Source organism: Tamandua tetradactyla, chromosome 1 (genome assembly GCF_023851605.1).
Source record: "Tamandua tetradactyla isolate mTamTet1 chromosome 1, mTamTet1.pri, whole genome shotgun sequence".
Classification (NCBI taxonomy): Eukaryota; Metazoa; Chordata; class Mammalia; order Pilosa; family Myrmecophagidae; genus Tamandua; species Tamandua tetradactyla.
In genome coordinates, this window is record NC_135327.1 from 223,744,838 (window position 1) to 223,757,955 (window position 13,118).

At 40.7% G+C, this 13,118-nt stretch overlaps 2 protein-coding genes and 1 pseudogene across 6 annotated transcripts in view; 2 read left to right on the forward strand and 1 right to left on the reverse strand.

Annotated features, from left to right (window-relative positions):
• YME1L1 (YME1 like 1 ATPase) overlaps nucleotides 1-3,147 on the reverse strand; it is a 56,975-nt gene extending 53,828 nt beyond the window's left edge. Inside the window, exon 1 of the mRNA XM_077153199.1 lies at nucleotides 2,325-3,147. Coding sequence (XP_077009314.1) covers nucleotides 2,325-2,357 — 33 coding nt within the window. The 5' untranslated portion in view covers nucleotides 2,358-3,147. The remainder of the gene's footprint in view (nucleotides 1-2,324) is intronic.
• Nucleotides 3,148-3,360: 213 nt separating this feature from the next.
• Nucleotides 3,361-13,118, forward strand: part of LOC143677344 (serine/threonine-protein kinase greatwall-like) — a 78,749-nt gene continuing 68,991 nt past the window's right edge. For all 5 annotated transcript variants that reach the window (XM_077153224.1, XM_077153204.1, XM_077153218.1 and 2 more), the window contains exons 1-2: nucleotides 3,361-3,591; nucleotides 9,434-9,571. In XM_077153224.1, coding sequence (XP_077009339.1) covers nucleotides 3,406-3,591; nucleotides 9,434-9,571 — 324 coding nt within the window. In that variant the 5' untranslated portion in view covers nucleotides 3,361-3,405. The remainder of the gene's footprint in view (nucleotides 3,592-9,433; nucleotides 9,572-13,118) is intronic.
• On the forward strand, nucleotides 10,715-11,869 carry LOC143679910 (tetraspanin-3 pseudogene; annotated as a pseudogene).

Genomic DNA, 13,118 nt, shown 5'->3' on the forward strand with positions numbered 1-13,118 from the left:
CCATATCAGTTAGTTACTATGAAAATCCCTATTTAATGGATGAAGATAGTGAGGATTTAGATAAGTATGGTGGCACGACCAAGGTCACAGCTCAAGTATAGGAGCAAGAAATCTAACCCAGAGAATCTGACTCTAGACTTACACATTGTTAAAGACTTCTCATTCCATAATTATTGGTATGAAGATAAATTCAAGTTATATTGCTAAATGAAAATGGCAGGCTGTAATACTATACACCTTTTATAAGTATGTACACACACTGTATGGAGAAAAAAGTGTAAGTGAATTTATTCTAAAATGTGACTATCTCTGGATAATGAGATTGTGGTTGATCTTTGTTACATTTTTCTGCATTTTTAACATTTTTATTGAAGTGCATTTATTATTTTTGAACAAAAACAGTATACTCTTAAAGATACATATTTTCTATTCCTTTGAATAAGAAGTCTATTTTAGTTGGTTATAACTTTTTTCACTCAAAAAACAGACTTAAATGGCTAAAAGATGTTATATTCTCTTCTCAATGAAAAAGTTCATCTACTGTCCCTTCCCTAACTTTACAATTCAAATTCACGAATATTCTACCAAGTAAACCAACCAGAAATTCCAAATGTGTTAACGATTTTTTACAGTATAAAATGCCTAAGGGTTCCATATTTTAGCCCACTACAAACTGTCTGTAGTATATAAAATTCCCGCACTACTTCCACCAACATCACAAACATCACAAACTACTAACTCTCCATTCAGGTTATGCTAAATTCTCCTAAAATCAAGCCTTCCTGACATAAACTAAGGAAAGGAGTTTAGTTTCAAAAAGTTTCACGTTGTATTAAAAAAGACCAAGTCAGTTTTTTCAAAAACTGCTGGCTCTTGTAGACATCATCAGAAATAGTACCTCCATGCTTCCAGCAAATTACACCAGAAACATCTCTCTCCATCAGCCCTCACATCCCATTACTAGCGAAATTCTCTTTTCTTTCTTCAAAATAAAATCTCATCCCTTTCTTTTAATAACTACCCACTTTAGTACAAGCATCATCCTTCTTCTGGATTAGTGTATTTTAACTAATACTTCCACTCCTGTCCTACCCCAGGCCACCATATTCTTCTTCACACAGCAAGAAGATAAGGCAATCCATTAAAAATGTAATTCTGATCATGTTACTCCTCTGCTTAAAAAAGTCTACAATGGGAACCAGTGTACTTGAAATAAAACCCAAACTCCCGTAACAAAAAACCTGAAACTAACTCCCTATACCTTAAGGTTCTTTGCAATCTCGTTTCTGCCACTGTTTCCTTTAAATCATCTCGCTCTAACAGGGCTGGCCTTATTTTTGCTCAGCTTTTTCCTATCTGGGCGCCCACACAAATATTCCTTCTGCTAGGATGACTGCTTCCCTTCCCTTTTGCCCTGGCTACCTCTTACTCATCTTTTACTTCATATTTCCATTTTTAAAGACCCCACACTTGCTTGGTTTACCTGGCACATAACTGATGCCTTACAACAATCACTTCATTTCCTATATCCAGCCAGTAGCAGCAAACAATAAAAGGGAAACGGGTTACACAAAGGAATACAAATTGCATGCTTAAGCCAAGAAACTAAGAGTGTCAATTTTTTAAAAAACATGAAAAAACACCTGAATGTTCTCAAAAATCGTTTATTTGCAAACTGTATTTCATAACTTTAATAAACAAGGAAGAAAACATTATCACAAGTGATTATCACACGAAAGAAGGTGTTAGTCAAAAACCCTTCGATTGACTTTTCTCTGCCCTACACAAAAAGATAGATAGGAGGAGGTTTAATCCAATACTTTAGCTGCAAATAGGCAACGCCTTGAAAATGTATACGTTAGTCAAGCCATTTCTGGTCAAACCTAAAAAAAATGCATTTGTGGTAGGTTTTCAAATACACTAACAGCAGGTTTGGGCGGCATTCCACTAAAGAGAAAGAAAGAATAAGGTACCGGGGTTGTAAATGCTAAAGTTCTGCTCTGTTATATGCAGAAGGGAATGATAATCTCTTCACAACTAAGGCAAAGCCATTTACCCCCCATTCCCACCCCTGAATGCCCGACAATAAACAATGCCAGACAGATTCGCACTCAAGAATTACACCCAACTGGCTCGACGAGCCATCACGTTCACATCACTTCTCTGCCCCCAATAGCCTCATCGTTAAGCCTTTATTAAGTATCAGACCCGACTCCCTGTGTCCCCTCCCTCCAACAGCCCCTTCCAGGAAACTGATTCCAGGAAACCCAACTGGCAAGCCTCAGCGCACAGGGCCGAAGCAAAGTCGCCGATGCCTGACTCACCTGGGGCTGGACCGTGGTCGACAGTGAAAACATCTCCTTTGGGCCCTCAGCGACCTCACCCGCCTGCCGAAACTGTCCCTCTGGTCCACCGCCCGGCGGGGAGGCGCTGCGCCCTTTCTCTTTCTTCTTTTCACTCCCCGAAACCCCTTCCGAGACGGAAAATGGCCTCTTCTGCTCTCAGCCGCTGCAACGACCGACGAATGTACCCCGGAAGCCGAGACCGTGGCGCAACAGTACTTCCTGGGCAGGGCGTGCCCCGCCCCGGCTACCGACGTCTACGGGACGCCGCCTGGGCTACTTAGTCCCCAGCCAATGGGTGTTCACATCAAATGCCACGCGTGCTGGATCCCCAAACTCTCTGGCCGTGGAAGTGTTTGTTTACAAGGAGTAATGGCATCCACCCTGTTGCACCTCCCCCTCAGATTTTCTACAGCGTCCCTGTCAAACCTCCCAGTTTACCGTCCCGTCCCGACAGGGCCTTGCGCTACAATTCGGTACGCTTGATCTACCCGGTAGTAAATCCTTCCTCCTGGTCCTAATCTGTTTCAGTCAGGCTACAGGGATTGCGCCCGCCCCCTGCTATTCCAGTTTCTCCACATTCCGGGACTACTGCAAATTTCCAAGCCTCAATCCCCGCCAATCCCTGCCCTCAATGTCCCGAACGCGTCGATATTTCTCGTGAAGAAAGGGTATGGGGGAAAATAGTAGGCCTTGACTGGGACGAGGGCAAGGGTCCCACCAGCCTCGTTTGGAGCCAGGGAGAAATCTCCTCAAATCCCACAACTGAGACCCAGACTCAAATCCCCATGGACCCTTTTCCCGTCTGCCAAGGACCCTTTGTACCTCCTCCCACCCCCCCTCCCAGAACAAACGAAGTGAACCGGGTACGCGGCCCTGGAGGACACGCGGGGAAACTCAAGGCACGCCCAGCAGCCCAGTCTGCGTGGGGTGCGGGGCCGCGCGGCGGCGTGGCTACGTCACGGTCGGGGGGGCGGAGCTCCGCTTTGAACCCAGTTGGCGGGAGCTGCGGCTGGGTCTGGGCGAGGCGGAGGCTGCGGGTTTCAGCCTGAGCCGGAGGGCGATGGAGCCCCCCGCCGGGAGCGAGAAGGAGAGCGGCGGCGGCGCGGCGACAGGGCAGGGCGCGAATCGGTTCCCGGTGCCGAGGCCGCCCTCCATTGAGGAATTCACCATCGTGAAGCCCATTAGCCGGGGCGCCTTCGGGAAAGTGTACCTGGGGCAGAAAGGCGGCAAGTTGTACGCGGTGAAGGTAGGAAGGCAGCCCGGGCGGAGGGCTAGGGTCCGGCCCTTCCGCCCTTCCTGAACCTGGCCTGGGCAGACCCTCTCCCCTTGGGGTGACTTCGGCGGGGCACGTCGGTGTCTGGCCTGGGCTCCGCCTTCCTCCCCACCTCTCGGATGCTTTGGAGCCTCCAAAACTGCCCGGCGAGAAGAGCAGAACTCCGCCCTGTCCGTGGCCGGGCAGACCGGATGGGGAAACTGGGGCCAGGGAAATTGTGGTTTCATCCGCCCCAGTGCAAGGAACTAAAGCCAAAGCCCTGGCTCGTAGAACAACCCAGCCTTTACTCAGGTTTCTGAATCCAGAAAGTTTTTAAAGTAGCTGGTCCTTTGATGTTTGATGCTTGCTTTCTTTGACAAAGAATTGCTAAAATTCTTCAACCACAGAAGTGTGCTTAGTTTTAGACTTTTCAAGTTTGTCCTCCTAGTGAAGAATTTTACTAATGAAATAACTGTTTGGCTGTAGAGCTGCCCCGTTTTCTGTTGTCTGTTATGAAATGTTTGAATGTTGTTAGGTAATCATTTGAAAATCTTCTGAATCCTTTTTAACAATTAGGCCTTTACTAGGACTGAGAGTGACACGATTAAACTGAAATATGTTCTGAATCAATCCTCTAGCCTTGCAGCAGTATACATCATTCTGAAAACAGTCAAGAGCTTTAGTGTATTTGAAGCTCTTTTGCCTTCTCTTGATTGTCTTCTACCCCCACGGTTGCTGGTTGCTCTCATTTCAGATCTAGAGAAGGTGAGGAAGGAAAGGAGAAGCCAGCAGTCGGTGCAAATTCAACTTCCTCATGGACATTGCCATGTGACTGTCTAGCCAGCACGTGCAAATTGTACTTGCTTAACTTTAATAATCCTCTCCACCAAACTCTGAGCTTTCTGTATACCGTTTCCCCATTTAATGACACCACTGACTATTGTTTGGGTTGAAAGCCTAAGCTATTTTAACTTTCTTCTACTTCATCTATATATCCTATCTCTAAATTAGTCCTGTCAATTCTGCTCTGAAATCTCTCTCATATTCATTCTTTTTACCCTTTCCTTTCCATTCCAGGTCTCTGCGTAAATACAGATCTTCATTTTTTCCCTTTCTTCCTTTCTTTTCAAAGGTACAATTCAATCGTTTTTAGTAAACTAAAGACTTGTGTAACTCACGTCAGTCCAGTTGTAGAACATTTTCATCACCCCAAAAAGATTTCTCTTGATCTACCTGCTGTGCCTTTCCCTCACCATCCCCAGCTTTATGTAGCCATCAATCTACTTTTTGTCTTTATAAGTTTGCCTTTTCTGGACATCTCATATAAATGGGATCATATAATGTGTGGTGTTTGCATCTGCCTTTTATCCATTTACCATGATGTTTTTGAGGTTATCAGGCCTTAATTTCCATAGCTAGCCTATTGGAGCCCCTAACTGGAAACACTGTCTTCATTTTTTTAATCCATTATGTAGGCTATGACATGCAAATTGAAGTCCAAACTCTTACAACACGGGCATACTCCATATTATGGCTCTTAATTTCTACATACCCCATGATCTCACTACTCCAGACAACTGACTAGTTTTTGTGTGTTTCTTGCCTCTAAACTTATTTTTGTTGCTCATTCTTCCTTAAGTGATTCTCTTACACTATTCTCTGCCCTACTCTACCTGTCTTAATGTATTAAGGTCCATCTTAGATCCCAGTCAACCTTTTCCTAATCTCTCAGACCCACTCCATTGAAATTGTTTCTTGCTTTATATGTCCCCAAGATTTTTTGCTTTTTCTTCTACTGTTAGTAATCAGTCAGTATCAGTTGTTGAAATGAACACAGGAGTTCACTTGTTTGGTAAATTTTTGTGGATCGTCTCCTTTGTGCGTAGGATTGACATACAGTGCTGAACATGGCTATTCGGTTGATTGCTCCAACTTTAATGTGGAAGCAGCTGTAAAGAACACTAGGAAAAACATGGTTTCAAAAAACTCTCCTTAAAAGCAAACATGCTTAAACTGCTGAAAGTACTCTGAGCTGAGTGGAAATACTTAAATAAAAAGTAAATTAGATACCTCTTTCTGGTTCACGCCTTTATATTCATAACCATCGTATAAACTCAGATATGCCTATCATTTCAAATGCTAAGAAAAGTAAGCTCAACTAGAGAAGAAAATGAATGAATTTATCATCTCAACTTATACCTAAATATTTTGATAGTTTAAATATTTGTATTACTAATAGAAAATTTTACAAAATACTATGATTTTGTATAAAATAATTTTTACTTCTGTTACATTGGCTAGTTCCTTTCTCAGTTTAATCTGGCGTGTGGCAAACACAAAGCAGCTGGAAAGTAATATCACAATTAGATAATAACGACTATTAAATTTATGATCCGTTTCTAAGAAAGCTGTTTTAGAATTTGTTGTTCAAAAATGAGGGCTCAGTTACGAAAGAAGATGTAATAGGATACAGGAGATAGGAGAACCACAACAGGGTTGAGGAGAAGCACCAGATTTATGGTATAGGGAGTTCTTAGGATGATAGCTTAGGATGTCTAGCAGAGTGAGCAACCAGCCCATATTGGAAGAAGTCAGGAAACTCTAGAGTTAAATATTTCAGAAAGAAGAAATTGAAGAAATACCTTGTATGCAAACATCTTGAGAGTAGATTTAGATAAATAGCAAAGTGTTTGGAGTTGAATGAGTCATAAGTATATAGAAAAACTAAACACATAAAAGATAATTTCTAATTCCAAGGAAAACAAAGAGTAGCCTTTACATAGTCAATGTTAATATTTATCTACTCAAAACTGTGGTATTGGAGTGATGGGGAATGGAATGTGTTAGCGTGTGTTGTGGTGAAATGGGGAGGAGAAAGGACCTAACTTCTTATCCTCCATACCTAATAATGCCTAAATCAGAAGAATCAAGAGGCTAGCATCACTAGCTTGCTATTTTGAGCTATGGTGTGATATGATAAATTTTTTATCCCAGTTCTTCAGTCCTCTGAAATAGTATCATACTTCCACACACTTGCCTCATGGTGAGTTGAGTATATTTTCCTGCTTCTTGACTCTGGATTTAGCCACCTGACTTGCTTTGGACATTGCAGTTTTATCAGATGTGATGTAAGCAGAGAGTTAAAATGTGGTTGTGCTGTTGGGCTTGCTTTCTTGTGCTTCTAGTATTGCCATAAGGAATGCATACCCTGGTTGGTTACTGTTCTCTAGTCTGGGGGTGGGGGGCTAGATGGGGATGGGGGGAGATGGAGGGAGGGGATGGGGGAGAAAAGTGCAACACTTTCAATAGGGATGGCAGGAGAAAAGTGCAACACTTTGAATAGGGATGGCAGGAGAAAAGTGCAACACTTTGAATAGGGATGGCAGGAGAAAAGTGCAGAGTAGCAGTCAGGGTTGCTACTGGCAACCCACAGCCCTGCAGCTTGACAGTCATCTCCCATCCTGCAGCACTGTGAGTGAGAAATAAAAGTTTATTGCTATATGCCACTGAGATTTTTGTGCTTATTTGTTATTCAGCAAAAACTGACTGCTATATATGGAGATAACTACTGGAATCATCAGTCAAAAGAAGTAAAAATGATTGCTTTTGGCAGAAATGAAGTGGGGGGTGAAAGCTGAGGTGAATTGTTTTGCCTAACAGGTCTTATAGGGATATTTGACTCTTTAAATGATGTATATGTATAACTGATAAAAATAGGAACTGAAAATTAAGAAAATGAGAAAGCAGATTATGTGATTGATTTGTGTTTGGGATTTGAAAAGGAGATCTAGTGAATGAGCAAAGGAGCAAAGAGGCAAGGAGGTTAGGGAGTTAGTAATAAAATTCTGCATGCCATCAACAATTATGTTCTGGTTGATAATGGCAGTCTAAGGATGTGGCAGTTTTCTAGTCCAAGAGAAGACGAAGGTTTCAGAGGGTGGGAGGCCTCAGTGAGCTAAAAGGGCCATTCTGGTCATTGACCTGTTTATTGATATTAAGGATTTCAGAGGAGTCACAGATAGAAATGAAGTCGAGTTTCTTGGTTTTATTATGAAAATTAATTGTATAAATGAAGGTAATAAACAGACTGCTATAGTATTTGAAAGGTTGTGTACATAGACCTTGAATTTAGTGACTATGGTGTCAGTATTTGGGGTATCAAAAATGATTCAGGGGTGCATGCGTGGTACGGTGGTAGAATGCTTCCATACGGGAGACCCAGGTTTGACTCCTGGACCATGCACACCCCCCCCCCCAAAAAAAAATATAAATAAATAAAAATAACAAAAATGCTTCATATGCATAAAACTGCAATATGTGAAGTAGTGAAAGAAATGATAGCATTAATGAAAGGTGGAAGATTTTTGCCAGATATTATGAATCTTGAAAGCATAGACGGTTTTGCATGGAAGAGGAAGAGCAGTGGGGATCTGAAAAGGCTGGCTGAGAAAAGGAGTAGCTACCTGAAGAATGAAGCAAAGCGGTTGGTATCCCTTCAGACCGAGGAGATGGAGAACCTATTAGCTAATGAGTTTGTGCATACTGCAGTGTAACCGAAAGGGCAGAAACGGAGGTTAGCAGTAGAGTAGTAATCCATAAAAAAAAAAGGGCTGAACAGTATAGGGAAGTATAGTACCTATTTTTATTTATTTTGTTTGACATTAAACATTCACTTAGTTTTGCTATTACATAGAAAAAAAGCAGTATACATGTAATATTGCTTTAATGTAGGTTGTATTTTATTTCTATACCAATTACCTTGAAATTTGAAAAGAATACTTGGGTGTTTTCTATAGGACAGCAATCGGTACTGCTAAATTTCAGTAATTCTAATCATTCGTGCTGACTTTTCTTCTTTTTCTCAAACTTCCAACAGTCTCCCTCTTTCTGATTCTATTCTCATCTATCAAAGAATCAGAAGTAAAAAAGGAATTTATCTGCAATTATTATTCCGTGCCTAGGTTCCTGGTTATCTTGGGGCTTATTGTGACCATTAATTTCTTTCTGGCTTTGTTGTAACAGTAGCAGTACAGACTTTTTTATAGTAACATGTAGGATAGTCAGGACCACTTGTTTAATTCTTCTTTCTTCCCAAAAGAGTGTGATATTTTTACCATTAAATTCCAAGGTAATCCAGCCAAAAACTAAAGGACAAATACTGTATGGTCCCACTGATGTGAACGGACATTCGAGAATAAACTTGGAATATGTCATTGGTAACAGAGTCCAGCAGGAGTTAGAAACAGGGTAAGATAATGCGTAATTGGAGCTGAAGGGATACAGACTGTGCAACAGGACTAGATACAAAAACTCAAAAATGGACAGCACAATAATACCTAATTGTAAAGTAATCATGTGAAAACACTGAATGAAGCTGCATCTGAGCTATAGGGTTTTTTTTTTTTTTTTTACTATTATTACTACTTTTATTTCTTTTCTCTATATTAACATTCTATATCTTTTTCTGTTGTGTTGCTAGTTCCTCTAAACCGATGCAAATGTACTAAGAAACGATGATCATGCATCTATGTGATGATGTTAAGAATTACTGATTGCATATGTAGAATGGTATGATTTCTAAATGTTGTGTTAATTTCTTTTTTTTTTTCTGTTAATAAAAAAAAAAAATTCCAAGGTAAGAAGTTCTGTCTTGAGGATAGTTTTTTGCCCCATCTTCGCTCTTTTTCTGACAGAGTTTCCTGGTGATGTTGTGAGATCCAAATGACATCTATATATTTGATCTCTTTTGATGCTTTTGTAATGGCAACTTTGAAACCTGAGAATGCTTTGTAAGAAAAAAAAGTGAATGTGTCTGTTGTGATGTTCTCTAATATAGGTTGTCAAAAAAGCAGATATGATCAACAAAAACATGACTCACCAGGTACAAGCTGAGAGAGATGCACTGGCACTAAGCAAAAGTCCTTTCATTGTCCATTTGTACTATTCCCTGCAATCAACAAGCAATGTCTACCTGGTGAGTATGTAACTTTGCATTTTTCTTCATCCAATAGTCACTGAACCCAGTGATTTAAAAGCACAGTCTCTGGATTCAGAGTGGCTGGGCTTTCATTACAACGCTGGCACACATAAGCTTCGTGACCTTGGCCAAGTTACCATGCCCCAGTTTCCTCATTTGTGAAGAGGAGATGATAGCACCTATCTAAAAGGTCACTATGAAGTTCTGATCAAGTAATCTATAAAACACTTAGAACAGCATCTGGCACACAGCACTAAAAATATTGACCTGAAGGGCATTTTTATAACCACACTTTATAAAATTTGGTGTATAGTAAGAAAAGTGGTGAGTTTTCAGTGTGTGGAGGTTGAGAATTGTTTGCTCTTCATTTAAAGCAGCTAATTACACTCTATTAATTCTAATGAGCAATTTGAGGGGCAGGGGAAAGGCAAGGATGACAGGTACTTTTAGTGCAAGTTCTGGAGGTTCTTCTGATCTCTAAGAGGGTCTGTGGATTAAAAGTTTGATAACCCCAATAGCTTCTGTTTAATAGGGACATACAGTTTTCCATAAATGAATAGAATTTTAGGATGTAAGTTCTATACCTGAGATTTATACTTTAAATTAACAGAAGGTCATTCCTTTCAGAATTTGAATGCCTTCAGGAGTAGAAACTCTTTCCCCAATATGCTGAATTTCTCTTTCAACTCTGTGAAACATAAATGTGCTGCACATAAGTTTTTGCTCTACTAAAACTTGAGACTGAACAGAGTGATAATACCGTAGAACATTATGCCCCCAGCTTCAAGCTAATATCTCAAAATTCAGGGTAATTTATTGAGGCTATTCCAAAAAGCTTTTGGCACCTGATGTATTTTAGTTTCCTAGGCTGCTCAAACAAATACCATGAAACAGGTCTGGTTAAATAATGGTTATTTGCTCAGGGCTTGAGGCTGGGTAAAAGTCCAAGCCAAGGAGTCATCGGGGCGATGGTTTCTTACGGAAGATTATGGCATTCTGGGGGCTGACTGCTGGCCATTCTTGTCACATGGCAAGGTACATGGTCTCTCCGTTCTCTACTGAGTTCTGTTGAATTTTGGATCTTGCTTCCATGGCTTTTTCTCTGTCTGAATTTTATTCTACTTCTGTAGGAGTCCACTAATGAGATTAAGACCCATCCTGGGAACTGGGCATCTGCTGGGGCCTGAGCTCTGTGAAGGAGCAGGGGCCGCAGGGAGTGCTGTGCACAGCTCCTCTCATGGAGGACGGCCTCTGCAGGCAGACGCCATAGGCCAGTGCGGCAATATCTCTAAGGTTGTGCTGGGGGTGTTGCTGGCCATTTTATGCCACGTGGGAGCCTATGTCTTCATCACTCTTGATGACTGACCACTTCTTTGAAGGTGTATACCTTCTCATCCCTGTTGTAGTGATCACAGCTGTAGTAACCATGCTTTTCATTATTGGGCTAATTGGCTGCTGCACCACAATCTGGGAAAGCTGCTGTAGACTCATCACATTGTCATCCTCCGCCTCTTCTTTTTTGTTACAGAAGTTGTAGTGGTTTTGGGATGCATTTACTGAGCAAAGTTAGAAACAAGGTTGATTGCAGCATTCAGAAAGTGTGTAAGACTTACAATGGAACCAGCCCTGATGCTCCTAGCCAGACTATTGATTTGTGGAATTCACAAGTACTCAGACTGGGAATATACTATCAAAGAAACCAAAAACCAGAGTGTCCCTCTTAGCTATTGCAGAGAGAGTGCCAGCCGCTGTGGTGGCAGTCTGACCCACCTCTCTGACCTCTGTGCTAAGGGTTGTGAGGCTCTGGTTGTGAAGAAGCTACAAGAAATCATGATGCATGATGATTACCTGGGCAGTGCCGGCATTTGCAGCTACTTAGCTGCTGGGCGTGCTGTGTTGCATGCATCATGTTGTGCAGAAGAATTAGAAATACTGCTTATGAGGTCCTCATCACAGGTGGAACTTATGCATAGTAGAAAATTCAAACCTGAAGTTGTTTGTCTTGTTTTTCTGATTTGGAAGGTGAATTAAGCAGGTCTGCTGCTATTGGTCCTGAATTCATTTAGTTGAAGTATGCATACACTGGTGTTGGGCAAGGCAGCTTGACTCTTCATATACCTACTTTACTACTTATTTACTGGTGACTTTCTTTTCCCTTGTTTTGCCTGACTCTCCATGCCCTAAGTTTTTAAGTATGGTGGTAAATGTTCTCATTCAAGAACCATTTGTGATCTGTGTATTGAGGTACAGTTGAAGGAGGATGTGGGTCTGCTTTTGTTAGCTCCAATTAATTCTGAAGTAATACCATATCCTTTCAGTCTTTACAGTTAGAGTTTTTGGGCAAAGGTTTAGGGAGAAGAGGGAGGAAGCCAGCTCTCTGAACTTAACACCAGATGGTGCCCTCTCATCAGTATGTATATATAGACCATAGTCCAATAAGATAGCAATTGTACAAACTGTCTAAAGTAGACTTTAGAATCATATAGTGTGTATTTTGGTTCATCTTCAAAATCAGAGACTTATCTTTTAAACTAGTGATTTTAATCAAAGCTGGCTTTATAGAGGAATGCAATGTATGCACTACTGCTTTAGAACAATTAATGTGAGTGTGTGTGTTTTTATATGATTGAGCCCTGTTCATCATAAGTCTTAAACTTGAATGGAATAATGTACCCATGTAGGCTAGCGAAATACTACGTAAATATAAGCTCAATTTTAAATAGAAAAATCTAATTCAATAAACCCTGTATTACCCTCAAAAGAAAAAAAAACCCATCCTATGTGGGCTGGGCCATGCCTTAACTGAAGCAACCTCATCTTCACATCCACAGGAATTGCTTAGATTTAAGAACATGTTTTTCTGGGATACTCACAGCTTCAAACCAACACGTGATGTTTCAATCCATTTGTAATCTTTTAGTAAATCTGTGGAATATTTAGACTGATGTTAAATTCAGTTGCAGGGCTGTGTCATGGTGGCTCAGCAGGCAGAATTCTCACCTGTCATGCCAGAAACCCGGATTCGAATGCCGGTGCCTGACCATGCAAGAAAAAAAAAAAGATTCAGTTGCAAAGATTTAATGGAAATCTTTGGGAAATAAAAAGTTTTCTAGAGTTGAGCTACTATTTGAACCAGAGCTAATTCAGGAAAATAAAAGTTTTTTATAAGCCACACTTGTTTAAATGAATGTAGGAAATGCAATCATACTATAAACACTATCTTTCTCCCTGTTTCTTCTGAGTATAATGGTCACCTCATCCTTTGTAATGACCATATAGAATTCCATTGACTTATTTACGAATTCCATAATTTATATAACTGTCCTATTGATGTGTTGCTTTTGGAGATTTTAATCTTTTTTTTTTTTTTTTTTTTTACTATTCTCAATGAACACCTTCATGTGAATTGCAATACCTGGTTATAATAAACTACTTGTGTGGGAAATGAGACCTGATGAGCTAGGGAAGAAAGATTTTTATTTTTTTGAAAATGAGATTTTTAATCTAAGAGAAAAGATTCTTTGAATGATATTGAGGATATATT